General features: G+C 41.0%; 1 protein-coding gene across 1 annotated transcript; it reads right to left on the reverse strand.

Moving 5' to 3' along the window:
• Nucleotides 1–890: 890 nt before the first annotated feature.
• Nucleotides 891–22,848, reverse strand: LOC148428082 (aryl hydrocarbon receptor-like). The gene is made up of 12 exons (XM_088407332.1): nucleotides 22,632–22,848; nucleotides 22,416–22,561; nucleotides 21,811–21,998; nucleotides 13,517–13,629; nucleotides 11,989–12,078; nucleotides 11,073–11,199; nucleotides 10,475–10,599; nucleotides 8,125–8,330; nucleotides 7,946–8,055; nucleotides 6,934–7,075; nucleotides 5,591–6,854; nucleotides 891–3,583 (listed from the first exon to the last, which is right to left on the reverse strand). Exons 2-12 carry the CDS (start codon nucleotides 22,454–22,456, stop codon nucleotides 3,434–3,436), a joined length of 2,556 nt encoding a protein of 851 aa, XP_088263458.1. The 5' UTR covers nucleotides 22,457–22,561; nucleotides 22,632–22,848; the 3' UTR covers nucleotides 891–3,433.
• Between the last annotated feature and the right edge of the window lie 1,084 nt (nucleotides 22,849–23,932).

Raw genomic sequence — 23,932 nt, forward strand, 5'->3', positions numbered from 1 at the left:
ACAGTTGTAATCAAGGTGTTAAAAAAAAGAGTGGCCTGTCACAAAACTCACCTAGATCCATAAGTACAAATACAACACAGCCAATGAACCAACAAAAATGTCCCGACTCAGATAGATTTTGGCTGTTGCTATAGAAATGATTTAAACGATCTCATTCGCCACATGAACATATTTGCTCTCGGCCTTTCCGACTGCAGGAGACGGCAACCCCACAAAGCTAAAGTGGGACACACAACATCTTGCTTGGATGATTGATCATGTCACAAGCGCACAAAGTTAACCGTCTGAAGGCTGCGGGAGAAAGAAAACTCTCATAAATGATTCCGGGTGGGTCATTAAAGATGTAACGCCAGCAGCGTTGTGCACTCAGTAGTTTGCAGAAGCTTCCAGCTTGCCCCTGAAAGTCACTTCATATTTTTTTAATAAGAGCGATGAAACGTGGCATTTGGGGGCAGCTGAAGCTGCTGTCTCGAGTATCGGTGTCTTTGTTTGTTTTGGTGATGGTTTTGAGTTCACACTTGCATTGGTGAAAAAAGTCTTGAGATCGGAGGTGTTGTCTGCTCGTGCTAAAAGCATCCAAAGGTTAATGGTGGCGTGCATCACTTCAGCACATGTCGAATTGTAAATCTAGGAGTGTAAAGAAGTCAACCAGAAATGTGATCATTGACAGAACCGCTGGCCCAACATACTTGTGTATTAGTTCTACACACAACTGTCCAGTGCTGTATCTGGTCAAGCCAAATCTCTCTATTGGCACCTCCCACCCATCAAGTCCAAAATGGAAGTTGGCTACGCTGGCTTGCAGGAACATTTCTGAGGACACAGCATTTCAAAGATGACTGTAGAGGTGTTTAATTGAATTGCACCAAAATGTTTCTTCCCACAACACGTTTGAGAAATGTAGATCCTGCCATTTATTGAGACAAAAATGATAAGCAGTGATCCTGTTACAGGAATAAGGACTCAACGCTTTACAAAGCTGTCATTTAGCGGGGGAGTGACGGTGGTTCACATCTCACCACTGTGGTAATTCATTATCATGATGAATAACAATACACATACAGTACAACACTGAATTATACAATATAACAGTTGTTATTAGACAACAAAAGTGCTCTGTGATATTTTTAAGAAGGGGTTTACAAAACAACATATATGCATGCAATGCACAATTTTTTTTAAGTGAATTGATAAGTGTCTCAATTCACACTTGTTTAAAAAACATTTACATAAAACAAAAACAACTCCAAAAAGCACTTTGCGACATTCAACAAAGAGCCACTTCTTACATACAGTATTTCACATTTGGTTTGAATTTTGTGCTAAATGCTAAATGTCGGTTATTCACTGTATGCTCTTCAATGAGGATAGAAAAAAAAACCCTTCCAAGACACATTACATCATAATATTGTCAGTGTACAATGTATTGAACCAATACATGAACGCGACAGTTTTGCATTTGCTTCCATTTCATGTGAGTAGAAACATTTAAGACTTTCCATATATACAGCCAATTTTGCTTAATTATTGGGGGGGGGGGGGGGGGGGGCATTAAGGAGTAGGTTAAGATGCCCAACCTAAAAGGGCCACTCTCAAATGTGCCCTTTTACAGGAAAGTGGGGCGAGTTGGGCGGGGTTGGAGTTATGAGTTGTACCATTAAGACACAACTATCACTTCATGTTCCAGAAAGTCAAAAACCTCCGGCTTCTTGAATGGTCAGTGGCCCGGATCAGGGGGTTCGGCATCCAGTACTCCCAAAGCACTGCCCACAGGGCTCCCCAAGAGATAAGGTGGACAAAGCACATGTAGACTGTTTGGGCGAATTCCCCTGCACCGGGATTCTGCTGAGTGTGTAGATCTGGTCCACTGTTCCACGGCCGAGATGAAAACCACACTGCTTCCCCTGAATCTGAGTTTTGACATCTCTGAGCTTCCATACTCTGCTTCCTCAAAGGGAGACCTGTCAGTAGAATTGAGGAGGTCTTTGAAGTATTCTGCCCACCGACTCACGACGTCCCTAGCTGAGGTTGGCAGCACACCATCTCAACTGTACACGGTGTTAATGATGCACCGCTTTCGCCCCCTGAGACCCCGGATGATGAACCAAAATTTCCTCAAAGCTGTCTGTAAGGCGTTTTCCATGGCCACTTCGAAATACTCCCACACCCGAGTTTTTGAGTCTGTGACTGCCAAAGCCGCACTCCGCTTGGCCAGTTGGTACCTGTTAGCTTCTTCATGTTTTTCAGTGTATAATTCTGGTTAGGAGCAGTAAAGAAGGCTCAAACAAAAAATGAAAACTTGTCTTTGTCATCCCTTTGAGTTAAGGGAACCTCTAACTGGAATCATGTTTGACCATCTACGTACATTACGTATAAAACAGCAACAACAAGGCAGCAACATCTTCAATCGAGAAACTAAAATGCTTTTCTTGTGACATAACAGAGCTGTCCTGATTATGTTAAGTGCACAACATGGTCGCAGTCCTCGGAGGCACAAATGCAGCGTGATGATTTATGTCATGATCCTGCTGTGTGTTGGCGTGCTTGGCAGCAACAAGTAAAGGAGAAGGAAACAAATGCTTTCCGTGTCAACATACTGTGTGATGGACCAGCCACAAAATGACATATAGGTGATATGCTGCTGAAGAGGCATATTTGCTGCCACACACACACATACACACACAAAAGAGCATGAGTATCAACGCAACAATACCTTTTCATGTCAAATCGAGATGCAATATTCATACAAACTGTAAACTTATACAATTTATAGGACATTTTAAACGATGGGGGGGGGATATATTGCATTTGACTTTCAACCTGGCATATGAACAGGAATGTTTAGACTTTTTATTGCTACTATATCAATAAGCGTACATTGAGAAGAATTTTATAAAGCCATGAGCTTCTACTGAATAACGTAGAACAGCTAGGAGGGCAAGGAAGGGTTCATTATCATTGTTAAAAAATGTCATAAGTTTGAACATATTGTTTTACAATACATTTTTAAATGACTGCAGAATACATTTGGTGTAATTTCAGGAGAGTGAGTCCTTTTTTTTCTTTATAGTGTTACAGCAGTATTCTGTTCAGTATAAAAAGGAACTACAGCCATGTGAATTGTCTTCAGTGAACGTTAAGTAGAACCCGAAACTTCCAAGAGGATGTTTCGTGTCACCGAGCCGTTTCAATAAAGAGTCTACGTAAAGATTAGTGTGCACTGCTTACATTTCAGCAGTAAAAAGTAAACATATCTGACCTGCTTATGAAAAGCAGATTTGATTCGGTATGAGGTGAACATTACAAAACAGTGTCCCAGGCTTTTTCACACCAAACCGACTAGTTCATGAGGAGTGACGAATGGTGGTAAATGCTTTGCTTGACAGAATCTCTGTCGCTCTTTTTTTTGTACTTGGAATTTGGTACCTTCATGTCAGAGAATAAAGTCTGACTTCTGAGCGTCTGTTAGTCCATCAGGGCAGGACACTGGAACTTTGCCTGTCACCTCTTTGTTTCCGTTGGACATTAGACAGGTTCGGATGAAGGTGGCATTGGCGACGTCAAGGAGGCACCCATTCTCCAGCTGAAAAGCACAAACAAGTGGTCATATGTAACAACGACCAATATAGAGTGCCAGTGAAATGTCTCTGCATTTAAAGACAAACACAGTCCTAGTTTGGTGTTGGAGAAATGCATTTGACATGAATTCATTCATTGTAAACGGTGTTTATATCCAGCCATGTACTTGATGTACGCACAAAATGTCAAGTGAATTTTTCAACAGGTCAGCGCAGAAGATGACTGCTCCCAGTTTGTCTCTGAAATTCAGGTTATTAAACAGAACTTACTCATTTAGATAAGAACAAGATCAGTCTCTATTGGCTACGTTCAGTCCTTGTAACCTTAATCTCATGCATGTACTGTCTGTAGCCGTTATGACCCAATCCAATCAAATAATCATACTACATCTATCCTTAGAATGTGAATTATTCACCCTAACAAGCCAGATTTCTCATCCAATCATGAAGAAAACGATTGAGAGGCAAATAATAGCTCAGCAATGTGACATTCAGTGACCATGAAAAATAACACCAGAGGCTTGTGAATGGATGTACATTATGCCATCATTTTTTTATTGTAGACAGTCTAAGAATGGCCTCTACTTTTCTCTTTGGATCTTTATTCATTTTGTATATGCCAACACATCCCCATTATGTTAATTTGTTCATAGACTTGCATTGCGTCACCTGGATTATAATTGCCTCGCAATTTGGCCATCCGCAAATGGCGAGGAGCTAATGAAACTCCAGGTAGTTCGAAATACTGTAGAGCTGCAAGATTGGTGCTGCGCCGCTCTATGCGAACTAATGTAATGCTGATGCATGACAGTCTCTCCTGGCTGGCAGTTCAGAAGAGGTTGTCTTTTATTTCAGTTCAGGCGTTAAAATCAGTTATTTCCAATAATGTTCCTGTCTATTTATATGACCAGAATGTGTACTGTAATTCTGTTCACTGTCATTATACAAGAAATACCAAGTATAGGCAGCTGGTTGTTCCGTGTAGAGCTTTATTCAGGTGGAAAAATTTACCAAGCAAACTCCTCATCATTGAGAAAATATTAACTTTAAAAAAGTATTTGGAACTCTGGTAGACTAAGTGAGGCCTTCTCTTTTATATTGGTGCTCTTTTTGTATTTTAATCTCTTTGCTGTTTTTATTATTATTTATTGTTTTTAGTTTGTGATATGCTGTAATGTTTTTAGTGGTAATAATGGTTACAGCTTTTAGTGTTATGTTTATTCTTTTGTTTGTACAGTATTGTATATATGTTGTTGGACCCCAGGAAGACTAGCGAGAGGCTTAGCACTAGGCTAATGTGGCTCTTTAATAAACTCACATCAAAATCAAATCAAGCAAAACCAACAGTACAGTTATATACAGCGGATGGGGCAGTCGGAGATGTCACAATTGTCTGAAAGATTTTTCGCATGCACATGAGACAGGCAACATCGAAATATAGGACTTTCTCTTATTTACATAGTTTGTCTGGTCACATCATCACCGTTTTCACTGAGCTTCAGGCCTGAAGCTTCTATGTGTTGACTTTCTATGACAGCAAAAGAGCTCGGCGTAGAGTTGATGCATTCTACAATCATTACTTTTGTTGACATGTCCAGGCAACACATCAGACCTTGTCAAATGAGAATACACTAACTCCATTGTTGTTATTTTAAAGTTAAGAGCAGATGACTCACTTGCGGATAAAATTTCAAGCGGCCTGATCAAATCATAGCATGTAAAAGAAACTAAGTGCAAAACACTATATTTACCAAAATGCCAGAATTTGAGGAAAGACACAACTTCTGCACATTCATTGTATGCAGTGTATGCGGAAGAAGTAATTATTACCATATTTGTAAATAAACAAGACATAAAACTCATTTTACTTGGCCTAAGGCATTATACAATGTCTGACCAGTTTCCATAGTTATTTGCATTTGTATTCACAGCTCTTTTTTTCATTGAAACTTTGTAGATAACTTTACAAGTCATGCACGATGAGCACTAAAGATCACTTGTTTGAGTCTTACCTGGCTGTGGGCAACCTGCGTGGCGTTCGACAGACTGTAGGCCTCGACTGAAGGCTGCGATACAGCCAAAAGATGCTCCAGCTCCAGAGCAGCACTATGTGAAGGACATTGAGCCACATCTGGATGCAGAGCTGGGCCCTGAGGTTTGTCAGATTGCGGAGCCAGCAGTGGCTGCACGGTATCCACCAAACGTTCGTCGTGACAAGCATTTGGACCAATCAGTGTTGAGCTGCTCACATGTGAAGTGCTTGAGACAACAGGGTCAACCAGTACATTATGAAGAATAGTGGCATGTTTATTGGGCCAAAAGGTTCCATCCAGGATCTGGTCAGGTAACAAAGTCTGACTGTTTCCCTGCGGCCAAAATTGACTATTGTCCTTGTTCTCCTCATTGACAGGGGGTTGGTGAGGAGTGGCGTTGTCATGTTGATGGTCTTTCTCAGCCACAAACATCCACCGGTTTTTATCAGCGAGTTTGCTGGCATCTACACTTCCAGACGGAAACCCACCTCCGTTGATGGGTAGCTGCTGCACATGCCTTCTGGCAGATGGAGAGGCAGGAGTTGTGGCTGCATGGTGTGCCTGCAGCTGCTGAGTGGAACTTTGGGCAGAATCTGGAGTAAAGTCATAGATTCCCACTCCATCTTTGTTGTTTTGTTCTTGTCTATTAGATGCCATCTCCATTGACCCATGAATGTAGGACAAGATTTCATTGTTGCTGAGCTCATCAAGTGTGGAGATATGACTGGAATCCATCTCTACGTGGATCATTTTCTCCTCCATCAGCAAAAGTTCCAGGTCTTCAGCATTCAAGCCGAGGTTCTCCAAAGCACTGAGTAGCTCGCCGTTGGAGCAAGTTTCATCGCCATCCAGCGAAAGGGAGTCCAGGGTGGCTAGTAGTGGATCACACACGGAATTCTCCCTGTTGCGTCTTGCCGTCATCTGCCAGCCATCACCAAATCCATCAGTCTCCCCTTGCTGTTTGGTAAAAGTGCTGCAAGTATAGGACCTGTGTGCCTGTGAATCTGGTTGGCAGACATAAACAGAGTGATCTTGGCTCATCAGTGCTTCCAGTAAGGACTTTGGATGCACATCGTCTGAGAAGCTCTCCATTTTTCCCTTCTTGCATTTGGCTTTGCCCCGGAGAGTGTCGGGAAAGCCATATAGGGGGTAACCAGTCTGATAAAGTAATGCCTCGCCAGTGGCGAAAGTGAAAGGGAGGTGCATGGAGCGTTTCTTTAGGTGCTCTCCTCCTTCCTCGTCACTATTGAAGGTATTTGAAGGTAAGTATTATTCAAAAAATCCAGGCAAGTGTAATCACAAGCTTAGCATCCCCCACTTACACCAGAGGCCTCTGGGTGGCGATAATGTAGTCGGGTTTTCCATTCTTGTAGACAAGGCGGGCATTGGCTTGGACCCATTTCCATCTGTTGTCCTTTGTGAGCAACCGGAAGACGGTTAGGCCACTCTCTCCAGTCTTTATCACTAGTATCACATCAGATAAGGACAATCAATATCAATGAAGACGATGAAGTGAATGAAAGACACTGAAATAAATAAATGAATCCTTTATATAATTTTAATTTATGATGATGATATTTACTGTAGTTTTCGGCCTATAAGTCGCAACTTTTTCCTCACGATTTGAGCCCTGCCGCTTCGCTAACAGTCCAGTGCGGCTTATCTGTTATTTTTATTTATTTATTTAACTTTTTTTGTAGTCTGCCAGGTTTCAATTTATGGAAAAACTATGAAATAGAACTGAAAAGATGTTAATCAATGGCTGTGCTCAAAGAGTTTTAAAAATGTATTATTAAAAAAATAAATGTCTAAATTGAATAAGAGAATGTATAAAATTTTGGTTAAATTTGTGACATGTAAATGTTCTATACAGTACACAGTATATATGATTTTATTTATGATTGTATACAGTGATCTCTCGCTATATCGCGCCTCGGCTATCGCGCCCTCAGTGTATTGCGGATTTCTTTTTTAATAAAAAAAATAAAACCTAATACAATAAAAAGCTATATTGCCAATGGACGCGCTATAAAGGTTTTTTGCATGACAGACAGGCAAGGTAACTATAAATGCACTTAATGCGCTTGCCACGGACATTCCATGGACAGCCAACTACTGCAGTACACATATTTACTTAACCTTTAAGATTGCACCGTCAAAGAGAGCGAGCAATTATCATCTCTTTAGATTTGTCACTATCTTGTTGACGTAACGACCACATGTTAGAACTATACAAGAGTATAGATTTTTGAAAACCATTGAATTTATCACATTGTGACTCGTGAGATTTTGGCTCGACGAGAGCGAGATGAAGTTAATTAATTACTAACTTACTTCTGACGTGGTTTTCAGCACAGTGCAGCATGTCAGCGGCATGAATGAACTGGTATCCCGAACCTCGGACACGCAGCTCTGCCTCTGTGTAACCCAATACAATTTTCCCCCTGAAAAACACAAAGGTGATGCCGACTCGGCTAACTTTACAGCATGGAATTGTCAGCACGGAAGCATACTTTGCATCGCAGGCCATGGGAGTGAAGTCAAGCTTGTGCTTGGTTCTGAAGATCATATTCTTAGTTCTGATTTCCAGGATAGCTGGTGACTGCAGTGGTGTGGCGATGGCAAACAAGGCGAGTTGAAGCGGACTACCTGGCTCCCTGGCACCCAGCCATCCACTTTGTCCGTGGAGGAATTTCAGTCGACCTTGGATGTTCAACGCCTGAAAGAAGGGGAGACAACCGTCTATCTTTAGGATTTTTATCATATTTTCTTTCGCACTGTTTAGAAACATTATTCTGACTTTTACTGATGGGAACTTCAAAGGAAAATATCTTCTCACAACACTGTAAAACCAACTCCTTTGACTGATGCTGTTTGTCATGTTTCTGTTGTGGATTCAGGTTGGTTTGTCTGGTTTGGGGGATTTTGGTATTTTCAAGTTGTGGGTTTCGTTTTAGTTCTTGGGTCTGGTTCCCATTTGGTTTCCCTTACGTCGGACGTCATTAGCATGATTTGTTTCCACAGTTGCGTTTCCTTGTTGAGTCTCTAGTCTATTTAAGTCAGAGTTTGCATTCAGTTGGTTGTAGGGTCTTTGTCTATGTCACACGTCAATGTTTTTGCTCTTTGTCCAAGTCCATGCCCGGGGTGCCTGACGTCGCTAAGTTAAGTCCTTTTGTCTCCGTTAATTTCACTTCCGTGTTTCCCCTTCGAACCTGCCCCTATCTGCGGCGTTTGTAATTGATGTCTTTTTGGTTGTCACTTTACTGTGTGCTACCCTGATTTTTGGTCCTAATTTTTTGTGTAGCACACTGGACACCATCTCAACATAAATTTCCAGAGTTGCAGGTAGGAAATAGAGGTGTACGAATGTGAAAGCCGCTTCTGATTTTCTGTTCTGTTTAAGTTTCCCTGCCACCAAGACCGGTGGCATGCCATCTATGATGTACCCAGGTTTCCGTAGATGGTAATTCTTTTGTCCCCTTCCAGTATGGTACTTTTTTGATAAATAATGACAGAAAAAGGTCTTTGGTTACTCACGTGAGTACCAAGACATAGTATTTGGGGCCAATGAAAAGCACCATCTTCAAGAAACTCAAGAACAGATTTACTTAAAGGAGTAACTGGTAAAAATGAAGCATACTGATAGTGCCAAATTCTCAAAGCAAACGCTGATGGTGAAATGTGTCACTAACTGAGATATCAATATGAATTTTTTTCGCTGTGCGGTTGTTTCAGCACGCATTTGAATGAGCTTATATGTACGTATATACTTGGCAAAAAATGTTCTTCTCAATGCAAATGAGGCTCATTGATAAAAAAAAAAGTCAAATTAAATAATATGGTTTCAAATTGCAAAAGGTCGTCTGAGTGAAGCAAATAATGGCAGTTGAAAGCTGGTTTAAAACTAGCGATTCACACTGAAGTGACATTCACACATTATGTGAAAGAACCACAGCGGGACATTCTGAAACACTTCACGTAAAGAAGCGCAGCATCAGTTCGTTTTAGATAAAGACAATCAATCATTGCAACAATCTCTGAACTAGATCTCACTAATATTTTTGATTTTTTTATTTAATTTTAACCATGGGTACCACATGTTTTCAGTTATACTGTCCATTGGGAGTTTTTCAATGACTGAAAACACTTTCTCCTGCTTGATACCCACGGGAACTCCTCATTCTCTACTCGACACAAGCACACAATGCCCGGTGTGACGAGCCCCCTCCACTGTTAACTGCTTAATTGACCTAGGTGGGTTTAAGGGCCGTCGTGAAGTCAGGAATCTGTTCCTGAATAGCAGGGGGGATTATGAAAACAAAGCCAAAGTGACCAGGAGATACAAGCAGAAACCGGGCTTACTGCTCACGCAAACACTTTGGGAGGGAGGAGAGATTCAAGTATGAGTCCCTCTTGTGAGCCATGATCACGAAGCTCCAAGCTCTATTACTTGCTTGTGATTTTATTACAGAATGAGAATTATGGAGATGGTATTTTTTTCCCATTTTCACAACATAGCTTTAGTCCTGTTGAATACATTTATACCCACAGTTCCACGCCAATAATGTACTGTAATAAGTACCCAATTGCACCCATTTCCGTTCTTTTCTCTGCAAGTACAAGTCAGCATCTGTGCTAAGAGACTAGAAAAAAAGCAAGTTCTAACTGTGACCACGAATTCTCTCAGAAATGGGAGAATTATGGACCTCACCCTTACAGTGGCAAATTAGAGAAGGAAATGGCAGCTTCTGACCCATCGGAGACTCTGAGGTAGCACACTAGCGCTATTACTAAGTGGCCTGATAATACAGCGATGCTTTCATTAAAAGACAATGAAAGTAACATTTGTTCTTAAAATCTTACCAAGAAGCCAGAAGAATTGTCCAGCAGGCAGCGGAAGCGGCAAACAAAGCTTCTCTCAAAGAAGGAGGAGTTTTCAGGAGGAATCTCATCAGGGCTGTACCTCACCAGGTAGGAGATGTCGCCATCTATTTGTGTAAATGTATCAATACAAAATAGAAGGTGCTAAATAGATTGCCCTTGACCTGTATGTGTGCATCAGCTGCCGAGGTGATCATAAATGTAAGTGACATGTCTGCAGGAAGACAGAGTGTGGGTGTTCACATGTGTAGCATCTCCAGAGGTTTGCGCTTATGTCTCTTATGAACTGCTAAGAGACTCCTCAAGAAGATCGAAAGCAAACAACAGCACAAAACAGCAAAACCTTGAATGTGTTTTGGATTTTTTGGGGCGGTTTTTGGGGTGTCATTTGCATCAATAAAACTAGTGGTAGCTCATGTAGGTTGATGTTGGTCTCTTAATTGAGAGACGAGAGTGTTTGTAGATTTGCTCCATGTGTGAAATGTCTTAAGACATCTTCTGTTGTGATTAGCAATATATAAATACAACTGAACTGAGCTGGTCGCACAGACCCGACTGAGTCAAACATAGTGTACAAGACCTGCGACAGTGTCCAAAGAAGATCCAAGACTATCAGGAGGGTTATGAGCCCAGTGCAGGTTCCTCTTGAACTCTTGCTGGTCTTCATTGTGAATCAGCTCCAACACGCTGTGGTGCATCACGTCCGTCTGACAGCAAAAGCACCAAAAGAAAATTTAACTCTCTATTTTTGAACAGAATGGGAAAAATGGCATGTGTGTGTATGATGTGCAGTAGTTCACGAGTCACACATGTATTATACTGTATGGATCGCCCTCCTGCGAGGTGGCAAGACAAAGTGCAGGAATAATCTATTTAGTAGTTTTCTCCTTGCCTTTCATCCAGCTAAGCACGCGTGTCCCATTTGTTTTGATTCTGAGGATGTTTGTTTATTGAAGTGGCTTGGACTGGCTGTCGGGGCTGCATATTGTTTTTGTGTAAAAGCAATCATGTACGTTGTCACTTTACAGTTGACGGAGAATTTACCTCTGACTTCCTTGGGCTAATTCAACTGGATGGCTGTATGCACACACAGATGGTGTGCTGATAATGTGAAGGGCACTGAGAAAGATGGGTTTTAATAAAAGAAAGGGTGTGTACGTCTTGGTACTCATGTAGAAACCCACGCGCAAAAAAAATATGTGCACCCGTTTATAACATATTTATTGGAGAACAGACATTTATTCATATACACTATGTTTACATACCAGACATTCTGAGACATGGCCAAGTAGCAAAGAATAAAGGTTCAGTATTATTTCCTATAGTTTACATTTGAATATGATTGTTAAAGTGAAACGGATAAAGTAACTGTAACACTACTTTTGGCCTAACCTAGATATTTTGTGTCGTGTGGGTATTAATTTGTTGCTTTATTGCACTTAAACAATAAAGCCCCCCCCCCCCACACACACACACACACACACAATTTCACCTACCTGATGGAAGCCCAGATAGTCTTGGATGGTATGAGAGCAGTAAAAGATGATTCCTTCTGCTGTGGTCACTAGGACAAATCCACTCAGAGCCTGGAGAAACAACAACATTTGACACTATTAGAGAAAACATGACATTTTGGGTCACCTGGCGAATTTGTGATTTTTGACTGTGCTAACACCAGATGTTATGCAATATAAAATGTCAAATAAAAAAAAGGCATCTTCTGATTTTGTGTGGAGCAAATAAATTAACAAATGACAACCATTAGAAATCAGTTTCCATCAGAAACCAACCCAATTTTTTTGTCAGGTTGCAGGTCACCTGTGACCTTGAACACTGCTCACAAAATGCTGTAAAAATGGATTTGCTGTCACTTCCATGTGAGAAACATCCAAACGACTTTCAATATTTGATTTTCATGGGCTCTGCACCTGATTATGGAAGCATTTCTGCTTGTATGAACTACTTTCAAATCAATACTTATAAGCAAGAGCAGTCAGTGGCAGCTACCTGCGCCTTCAATCGACTTCTGAATCCTAAATAGATAAATGTTGAAAACAACCTTTTTTGTATTGTAATTCAAGAGTGTTAGATGTGTAGTATTATTATACAACAAAATGAAAGTCTTATTCCATTCATTCCCCGAGTTGCAGACTACCTTCCATATTTGAGCAATAAATACATAGATATATAATAAAACACAAACAATAAATAATAATACAATAAACAATACAACAACAACAGAAACAATGGTGATAATAATATAGTGCAAATATCATGCAGTGCAAAATATTATTTATGCATGTAGTTAGAGGCAGATCAAGGCATGAGAGATTTGTTGAGAATCCGGATGGCTTGTGGGTAGAAGCTGTTTGCAAGCCTGGCAGTCCTGGGCCTCAGGCTTCTGTTCCTTCTTTATAGGTTAACACGTGTGCCTCACACTTCAGGTGTCCCAGATTCAATTCAAGCCTGGCTTTCCGGTTTTGAGTTTTCTCCGTGCTCATGTGGGTCTTCTCTGGTCTCCTTCCACATTTCAAAAACATGCATCGCAAGTGTAATGGAGACACAAAATTGCCCTTTATTGTGAATGTAAGCGTGAATGGTTATTTGTCCCTGCGTGACCTGCAATTGGCCGGCAACCAGTCCAGGGTGTCCCCGCCTACTGCCCAAAGACAGCTGGGATATGAACATAGTGAGGTTAAGCAGCTATAGAAAATGAATGGATGGATGCTTCCTTCTTTTGTCGATTCTATGTTTTTTATGTATGCTCTTTCAAATTGTTTTGAGGACGACAGGAGGGTAGTTCCAATGCTAACTGATTGAGGTCTTCTGTATGCCTGATAGTGTTTCCCTTTTATATTTGGCTGCTTGCCTCATTTAGTAAATGACTAAAAGTGCACCCATCAATGTGTACTTCATTTCAAAACAGAAAGGAAAAAAATGACCAAACACGGATGGTAACTCGACAAACCGGTATTTTGGGGCACTTGTAAAACAAGGTACCAATGCATATTGAAATATATTTACCTGAAGCAGCAGTTCCCCTTCTGGCACAAATTGGGCTGTCTGCTCGGCCACCAGGCCATCACACTGGTCAGTATTTTTGCTAACACCATTGGAGACATGCTTTTTCAATGCCACTTCAGAAAAGAGAACAGAGGTAGAAAGTTGAGTGTTATTCCATCACTTAGATAAACATAATGAATGGATACAGCGTGAACATCATGTTCATTTAATCGGGGAACAGCATGTAGTAACAGGCAAAAAAATAACGTGGAAGGAAGATAAAAACAGTTTGAGGAGCCAATTCTCATGAGCAGAAACAGCAAACACTGTTGTTTCAATTCAAGTCATATTTTCGTGTATAGCGAAGCAGGGTAAACCTCTTACAGGGGCTAGTTAGCTGACCTCGGACCTCAAAGGCAAAACCACTTAGGAAAACAATATGCCTCCGGGCCAAGGGATGAGATGGGGTTAAGCAAGTTGGATATGCGGAAACAAAGAGCTTTTAGAAATAAAAATAATATAAAATAAAGGTAAAAAAAAAGTTAAAATTGAAAGGTGAAGAGATCTTAAATTTGATGCCCATAATTGATGAGAGATGAGACTAAAATGAGCAGGCGCAGCAGGGATGAAATGGATATAAGCAAGTTGAATATGTAGGAAACAAAGAGCTTCGAGAAGAAGAAAAACAGGTAAAATTGAAAGATGAGGGGACATTAAATTTGATGTCCATAACTGATTAGAGATGTAAGGCTAAAATGAGCAGGCTCACTCAATTTAAGATAATCCATCCATTTTCCAGAGCCGCTTATCGTCACAAGGGTCGCAGGCTTGCTGGTGCCTATCCCAGTTGAATTCAGGCAGTAGGCAGGGGACACACTGAACTGCTTGAAAGCCGACACAGAGATGAACAACCATCCACGCCCCCAATCACACCTAAGGACAATTTAGTATGTCCAATACACCTGCCATGCATATTTTTGGAGTGTGAGAGAAAGCCGGTGGGCCCGTAGAGAACGCACAGGCTCGTGGAGAACATGCAAACCCCACACAGGAAGTGTGAATTAAAATATGTAAATACGATCAAACCTTCAATGAGCAACACGGTTTCACTCACCAATAAACATATACATGAAATCTTCCTGATTGAAAACACGCAATTTTAACTGAAATGTGGACATTTAGTATAAAATAAAAACAATATTTTAAAAATGATCAAATAAATCACTCACTGCTATGTGACTATACTATTATTACTACCATAATACACTATGTGACTATTGACTATTTGCCAACACACACGCATGTGCGCACGCACACACAAAAACGAGCTCCTGAATAATAATCTGCGTTGGTTATGTGTTGTGTAGTATGCCGTTTGGAATGCCACTTTTTATGCCTCCTAACCTCTGAGTTGACGACATCTGAAAACATAAAACGGCAAATATAACCCGCTTTTTAAACTAAAGATTGGTCCATGCTAGGCATCTACAGACCGCGTTCTTGAGCCCGTCTCTGATGCAGCTAGGTGTAAGACAAACAAACAAAAGAGGTGTTTTAGATATGCACAGCGTAACTCAAAATAAATGCTGATCAGACAAAAAAGAATAACGGTTTTAACAGACTTGGACGGTTTTAAATAACCGCAACTTTGAAAAACATATCTTGTCAATGCGGTTATCATCCCATGCCTACATCTCACCCACTCAAGGGATGTATTTGCTTTTGTTCTCCGTTATTTAGGAGCATGACACTAACTGAGCCCTATCAGTTCAGCATTTCTCAGCTCATTTTAATCTGAATTTTGATCATCTATGGAGACAGTCAGTTGTGGGTGTTTCAGCACCCACTGGTTTGTCACCCTGTCTGCAGACAAGCAACCAGATGACAAAAATGCAAAAACAAGCCCTTGTGTCTACTACAGGAGCGCTTCCATTTTTTTTCTGTAATGCACAGCGCTATTTCAACATTCTGAACATTTTCATGCCCCCCTAATTTCTAATAGCACCACAGCCCATGTCAAATTTTATTTTTAGTATATGCCGCAGGCAGCAAAAAAAGTGGACCATTGAAAACCTCTTGTCTAGACATATCACTTCAGCCATCGCAACAAAAGAGTGTCAGCTGATTTGGTTTGGTGTCAAAAGTTGAAACGTGGGCACCTGCGCCCCCACCCCCTTTCACAAAGTCTGTAAAGTGGTGTAAGTGGATTATCCTGCAGTGTTTTTATTCCCTAGAGCTTTCATCTCCTCCTCCCACCTCCTCAGACCTACATTACTGTGTGTCTGTGACTTTTGGTACGGAGGGAGGGAGGGAGGGAGGGAGGGAGGGAAGGAGGGTCATCTCATGGCCACAGGCTAACGGGCTGACCTACTACAATCCATTAAAGTGTGCATTCAGTCACTGTGATGAACTAGGGGTTATGCAGGGGTGATGTGCTTGTTCTGGAGAAAGCCAGAAATGGGGGCTTGACCTCCTACTGGTTTGCCTTTCATTCATTAGGACTTGCTTCTATGAAATACATCAAGTATTAAAAGCTCTCAGAATCAGCATCATCGTTTCTAGGCCAATGGCACACCTTTCCACGGATTTTCGTGGAAATCTCTGTTGGTTAGTTCAAATCCACCGGTCCAACTGTTTACCGTCTATACCAATGGTCACCAAACTACGGCCCGCGGGCCAGATACGGCCCGTCAGCACATTTGGCCCGGCCCTCTGAACAATACCAGAGACGCTATCTGATTTTTTTTCCTTTTTGGCCTCCAGAAAAAAAATCCTAGGCCCGGCCCCGTCAAAGAGAGAACGGAATAATGGCGAAAAGGTTAAGTAAGAGAAAAATTGATTCAGAATGCAGGCCGCCCCGCTACGAGTCCACTGCCTAATTCACCAGCAAGCACTGTGCTGCAAAGTGTTGACGTGGGATTCTGTAATGAAGGTTGTGGTGTCGTGCATAAACTTCATCAGAGCAAAGGGACTTAAACACAGGCAGTTCCAAGAATTCCTGTCTGAACTGGAGTCTACGCACGGAGATGTGCTGTACTACACAGAGGTCCGATGGCTGAGCCGGGGCAGAGTGTTGAGGCGTTTTTACGAGCCGCTACCCGAAATTAACGCATTTCTTCATTTAAAAGACAAATCGGTCCGAGAGTTGATCGACCCAGAATGGAAATGGCACCTCGCATTTTTAACAGACGTGACAGAAATACTTAACAGCCTTAACTTGCAGCTACAAGGCGAGGGGAAACTCATTTGCGACATGTATTCACACATAAAAGCATTTGAGGTGAAATTAGCGCTGCTTTTGGAACAAGTGAAAAAGCGCAACTTCGTCCATCTTCCTGATACCCCAAAACCTGTCGACAGAGAACCCAGCGGTCCCGTTCCCAGCTGAAAAGTGCATGGAAGCACTGGAAATGCTGAAGGCGGAGTTCGGTGTGCGATTCAGTGAACTAGATGTTCATGCAAAAGAAATCAGTCTTTTTCAGAACCCCTTTGTTGCCGACATTGATGAAGCCCAGCCTTCATATCAGTTTGAGTTGGCTGAGTTACAGAACTGTGATGTTCTGAAAGACGCATTCAAGCCGAACAGTCTCATTGACTTCTATGCCGCCCTCCCAAATGACACATATCCAAACATCAAAAAACACGCAATGAAAATGTCCACAGTTTTTGGCAGCACGTATATCTGCGAGAAAACCTTTTCTCGCATGAAACTGCTGAAAACTCCGATGAGATCAAGATTGACAGATGAACATTTGCATCAGTGCTTGAGACTGTCTGCAACTAGAATGGAACCTGATATTCAACTTCTCACCAGCCAGATGCAGGCCCACAGTTCACACTAATGAACACACATAGGTAAGCTCACTTTTCTGACTTGAGTCATTCTGAGCATAAACAAATATAATCATAATAAAATCTACTGGGATAAAATCCATCTTTAAAACCATACTGGTAGTGAAATGTATTGTGCTGTGTAGGTGCACTTAGTTCAGTTTCTCAATCTGCTTCCTTTGTGGTTTTCACAGGCAAGTTGATAAGAGAGCTGCAAAGAGCGGTGCTCTGAAAACTGAGCTGAACTTTTATCTGTTAAGATTGTGCATGGCACAACAGAAAGTTAATGTTCCATGGCTTTTTTTTCTATGAAGAACCCAGAGAGAGTTATTTAGTTATTATTTATTTCCTGTTTTTTCTGTGAAGAACTCAGAGAGGGTTATTCAGTCATTATTTATTTCACAACTGAGCTGAACTTTTTTCTGTTAAGATTGTGCATGGCACAACAGAAAGTTAATGTTCCATGGCTTTTTTTTCTATGAAGAACCCAGAGAGAGTTATTTAGTTATTATTTATTTCCTGTTTTTTCTGTGAAGAACTCAGAGAGGGTTATTCAGTCATTATTTATTTCACAACTGAGCTGAACTTTTTTCTGTTAAGATTGTGCATGGCACAACAGAAAGTTAATGTTCCATGGCTTTTTTTTCTATGAAGAACCCAGAGAGAGTTATTTAGTTATTATTTATTTCCTGTTTTTTCTGTGAAGAACTCAGAGAGGGTTATTCAGTTATTATTTATTTCATTAATAGTGTTATTATTTGTTTCCTTACTTTTTTTCTGTAAAGAACCTGGAAAGGGTTATTTGGTTATGTGTGGCTTTCTGGAAAACAATAAAATTTTTAAGCTCCCCTACGATCGTCACACTTTTTCTGTTACAAACTGACACCGGCCCCCCATCAGAGAAGGGAAAAGTTATGTGGCCCTCACAGGAAAAAGTTTGGGGACCCCTGGTCTATACCCATTGAGGGACATGTCATCCTACAAGCCAACATTGTGCAAAAGGTAGTGGACAAGCTGGAATGGTTGCCAGTCAACCAAAGGACACACCATCGTTAAATGGGAAGTGAATCCAAGCATCCTGATTGTAAGTCAGACAAGTGAACCACTCTACAATCGATACCTGAGTAATGAATCACTTTAAGTAACTGTACAGTACTATGAATAAAGATGGCGTGTATAGGAACCGGAGGTGACTCGTCTGTAAGGACTGAGAAATTGGAAATGCAGTTCCCTGTTACAAGGAGTTTCTACTTCCACCTTCGGCAGAATTTTTTCTACATCCCGGGTGAGGCGGGGGGCATTAGGTCTGAGTGGGACCATGGTCCACACATCCACTGTGGAGGCGGCTGACCGGAGTTGTGGCGGTGTCCTGTGGATAAGTGCTTCAGGAAGCGGGGGTTACCAAACCCCATGATTAGGGATATTCCACTTATGTCAGAGTTTGATTGGCATTGCTGGCAGAAAGTCAAATTCATTTTCAGTGAGGCTTGGACTCCAAGACTAGACCTTTGTCATCGATTCTGTTTATTATTTTTATGAACGGAATTTCTAGGTGCAGCCGAAGCGCTGAGGGGGTCCGTCTTGGAGGCCTCGGCATTGCATCGCTGCTATTTGCTGATTGTGTGGTGCTGTAGGCTTCTTCAGGTCGTGGCCTACTAAAGCAGTAGTTAATGGATGGATGGCAAGTTAGGGTTATTTGGTTTAGTTATACTTTATCTTGTGGTACTAGGTTTTATAGTATCAATTACACAAAATTTAAAATGACATATGATTGAATATAAACAAAACCATTTTGTACTGTTTTGAAGTACAGTGATCCCTCGCTACTTCATGCCCATTTTTTTGGGGGAAAAAAAAAATTATACTGCGAAGAGACGTGCCAGATAGGCAAGTTATCTGTAAATTCACTTGTCACTGGCACTCCTTGGAAGTCGAAGTACTACTGCAGTACACAAATTTACTTTAATCTTAAATGATTAAACCTTATACCGTAAATGTAATGATATGCCCTCTCTTTTCCGTGTTTTTCGTGTCTAGTCACGTGCCTATACGTTTTGCACTTCCTAGGACGTCCGACTAAAGTGAGTAACAAGAAGCTTACCAAACATGATTAAAATGCAGAGTTTACACTTAAAATTCCAATTTATTACAAAAGGCAAGAGGATCCAAAAGCTCGCTTTCGTCTCTCCTGTAACCTCCTGTGTGCGCTTAGCTCAGCACACACACACACACACACACACACAGGTTACGAACGTGCTAGTAACCACATTGATTGACAGCTTGGTCTCTGGGAGGCGATCACGTGACTCATAGGCGTGCCAAGGGCAAACGCACACACCCGTCTGTGTGCCTACATAGAGAGCACCGGAGAAATGCACAGCTTTGGAAATCTGACTTTTACCTAGATTTCATTTGTAATAAATTGAATTTCAAGTGTATTGTTATGATATAAGAGGCTTCACTTTCACTCAATGTCCGGGCAGCTGCTCGCGAGAGATCAAAAGATGGAAAGTGGTAGCTACTGTTCAATTAGTGTATAAGGTTTAATCATTCAACATTTAAGTAAATATGTGTACAGTACTGCAGTAAATGTCTTGTCTTAAATAATATGCATAGAATGAACTTTCCACATTTACAAAATTAAAAAAGAAATTAACCGTGAAAAACGAGGGATCGCTGGAAATAAATTTTTGGGTTAATCAGTCTTAAACAGCGCGCAACTGCCCAGCTTGAAAAATGACAGCCATGTTGTCTGATTTGTGGCATGTTTTTTAACCAGATACGAAAGTGGGAGAAACACAAGTTGGAATATAAAATGTTTAATATCAACTGTTGTAAAGATATACCATTTCCAAATGGAGTAAAACAAATAATATTGCCTCATGGGCTATGACAGATAGCACCTATGACAGTTAATAAGAGTGTCTCAGTTTGATAGATAAAACAAACATGATCTCATATGTTTTACCTGAGTTAGAACCTCGCTCCTACTAACGATTTACAATACACATTTATCAAAAATTAAACCGGAAAATGGACAAACAATATCAGAAAGCCACAAGACTAGGTAACACTAGAGCTGGTAACTAATTATGAGTAATACACAACAAATAACGAAATTTAAATGCATTTGTATGCAAAAGTAGCTGTGTTTTACACCAAATATATACGGCACTGTAGGTCGTAAAACACAAATAGACGAATGCCAATATATTAAAAGGGCGTTCCTAAGTATCATCTCTATAGTTTTAAACTCTTTAAAAAGTTTAGCGAAAATACAAATGGTGTTTACGTTGAAGTATTACCTCAGTGATGGCCGCCTGAGAGTTATTATGCGGATTTCGTTATAGAATCCAGCATTTAACACACTTGTAAGATAGAAATCAGCATAATATATTACGATCACATAACGGTGAAATGTATTTTAGCAATCTTCAACAAAATGGTCAGAACACACTTTAGTGTGTATTCCTCGCAATCCATGAGTTTCTTCTCTGCTCACTGAGTTCTTTCGTTTGTTCGCATTCGTGATGTCTGACAACGGGTACAGTATTCTGACGAAGCTGCTTTTAAAAGTGTTGTTTGCCCTATTGTTGTACCTGCGAATGACGCAGGTGTTTCCCATTGACAAGTACCTTTCGCGGGATCTCCTCGGCATTTGTGTCTACTCACTGAACCCCGGCAAGTGTTTGTTTGCCACACAATATGGCCGCCGGGTTGAGTCAGTGACGTCACGTGAATACTATCTATTTTACCGTGGGCATGTATGCAGTGCGTTGGCTGTTTGCAGTAGTTGTAGCAGATTCGCGACAGTTATGGTGGTATGAGCCAACAATATATGATGACCTAATTGAAGAGAAGGCTAGAAATCAACAAAACGACTGTCAGGCGGACGGGGTGATGAACACAGCACTGAAAAAATATCAACTATCAACATGGACTGCATCATATTTGATGCCTACTGTTTTAATCCAATTTTATCAGGTCTCCTGTTTTCATACATTTTTTTAACCTGAAAGTGTTGTACCTAAATGAATTAACTACATGATTAGTTTTACTGTTTGTGTACCCCCCCCCCCCCCACACACACACACACACAGACACACACACAGCCTACACCTTGCCAAATGCAATATTCTCACACCACCCCAACTGCATCAACTTCAACAGACAGTCAAAAAATGCTACCTGTCAGAGGCTTGCACTATTACGCAATTCGAATAATTCCATCCGTGTCCGTCCATCCATCCATCCATCCATCCATCCATCCATCCATCCATCCATCCATCCATCCATCATCCATCAACATTACCAATGACAAAATTTATTGCAGCTCTGCTTAGCCTTTGCTAAGAACTAAAAAAAACTTGTCAAAAACTTGTGTTACTTACTATTGCCTTTAGAAAAAGAACTATTTAAATAATAATTCAAGTAAAATACATGTTGTGAAGGATTAAAAACAAATGGAAGGCATAGCTTCCTACCTGAAAAGAATCTCTTGGTCCGGATGTAGCTGACACTAAGCCTAAGGATCGACAGTTTGTCCAGGCTGGAGATGACATCCTCAGGGAAGGGCAGCAAGCCAGCCAGTCTGTCGAGCTCCAAATTCAGACGGTCCCGATGCCGTTTGGACGGGTTGGACTTTCCACCTTCAGTTGCCGTCAGTTTGGTTCTGGATGTGAGTTAGAGGACACCAAGAAATTTAAATCGTGACTAAGACATACCGACTACAATTCGTTGTGTTGATTCTTAATAAAATAAAATAAAATCAAAACATTCAGGAATAGTGCGTTATTCAAGAGAAAAAATATGTGTAATTTCTAAGTGAAATGTTCTTTGTGTTTGATTATTACAAATGCAATGGGAAATTGTTCAATTTCACCCCAACGATTAGAACAGGCAATTCTAGTAGGAGCAAAGAATAAAATCAACACGTGTACCCACTTTTGTGTTATTTTTATTTGTTTGAAGGTTTAAAAAAATAGCAAAGTAAAATGCGTGCCTTGGGCAGTAAAATTGTTAAACAGTGATCTATATTTTGCCTAAAATCCAGACAGCGTAAATGAAATGACTGTAAAAATCACAATACCCGTTCTGGGGCGGTTTTCTTCTCTTCCGTCCAGCGTACATGTTGGTTCCAGTCCAGCCCCAGTCGAGTGGCACATTCACCAGGTCGAATTCAAGCCAGTCGGAGGTTTAGTGTCCCACCATGTGAATTGGCTACCGCCCAATAGACTATCAGTACGCGATCGATGTTAGGCGATCTTTAGCAAGCATGAGGACACAAACAGCCGACGGCTACAACCTGATTGAACTGCTGTCATTTGACTACATTGCAGCCGCGCTCCTGTCTGCTGTCCCAGAGGAAGCAATGGTTCCACCGTCCACCTCCTTGACCCAACTCCTGAGATAGTTGACCTGGTCGCACTGAGCAACCGGCTCAAGTGGACTCAGTTGAAGTGGGCGAAGGAGGACACAAGGCGGGGCGGGGCAGACTCCAGTCTCCTCCTGTTCCCCATCGCATCACCACCATCGTTCTCTCACCACATCATCCCGAAACCCCGCACCATCTCATCAGTTCAACACATCCCCCTGTCCCCTTTCGTCCTTCTTCTCCTTAGCACCTAATTCCATATCTCCCCAACCCTCTCCATCACCTCCCTCACCTCATAGTTGTAGGACACTACAGATCAGACGTAGTGGTCATCTAACAAGTGTGCAGTTATACAAAGTAAACCTATTTGAAAAAAAAAAAGTCTTTCCGAAGAACAGTACCAGGAGTTAAAATAACAGCTTTACTGCCTGTTTCACTACGACGGCCTCACCTGACAGTGTCTACACAAGCTACTCTAAAAAATATTCAAGTCGGCTCATCGTATTCAAATGCATGCTGATTAAATCAGCAACCTGCGTCTAATCAAAATAAAAAATCCAGGGGATTATACTGACATCAAGTGGACAGTGTTGAGCACTGCCATCCCGAGAACGAGCAGGCCGTTCCAGAAACTTCCCTGTTATTTCTACAATTAATTGATTTAGTTTAGTTAATTAAGCTTTAGATACATGACCTAACAATACCGACCCTAAGTAATTAAAATGAATGCGTTTTATACAAGTAAAATTCACTTTTTCTCGTGGTGGTTTGTGATGAATTTGATTACAGTTTGGTCAAGTGAAGTAATAGTAGTTTGGCATGGGGATGGGGGGCCACTAGGGGTTTAATTTTGTTGAATGCAAATTTAAAATAAAGCAAGGAGTAGCTTATGTTTGTTAAAATTAAGCAAGAAGTATCTTATGTTTGTTTTATTCGCTGCTGCTGTTGCAGTCACTACTTACTATTTTTGTTATGATGCAGCATGTTTGATTGTTGGTTGAAGTTTAATTTTGTTGCTCGTTTATTGCTTGGAGCCTTTTTAATGTTCAACAAAAATAGTAAAAATCCTGTTCTTTGCTTGATAATTGTTGCTATTTGCAGTCAGTAGAGTGCAATATTTAGTTCACCAGGTCATTTATCAAAATGTATGCTAAATTTGTCATAAATAACTGAAAGACCTAGCTAAAGTTAAAAGAGCCGTTTGAGAGCCAAAAAGAGCCGTCTCTTTTCAC

Source organism: Hippichthys cyanospilos, chromosome 2 (assembly GCF_059441005.1).
Source record: "Hippichthys cyanospilos isolate Australia breed blue-spotted pipefish chromosome 2, RoL_Hcya_1.0, whole genome shotgun sequence".
In the NCBI taxonomy this organism is placed as follows: Eukaryota; Metazoa; Chordata; class Actinopteri; order Syngnathiformes; family Syngnathidae; genus Hippichthys; species Hippichthys cyanospilos.

What these genes read in the sequence shown, in the direction of transcription:
- LOC148428082 (XM_088407332.1), bottom strand. Translation starts at nt 22,456, where the DNA reads ATGTACGCTGGACGGAAGAGAAGAAAACCGCCCCAGAACGG. An exon ending in ACTATCTGGGCTTCCATCAG is followed by an intron (nt 11,200 to 11,988) that starts GTAGGTGAAATT and finishes TTTTGCTGTCAG; the next exon opens with ACGGACGTGATGCACCACAG. An exon ending in CCCATGGCCTGCGATGCAAA is followed by an intron (nt 8,056 to 8,124) that starts GTATGCTTCCGT and finishes TGTGTTTTTCAG; the next exon opens with GGGGAAAATTGTATTGGGTT.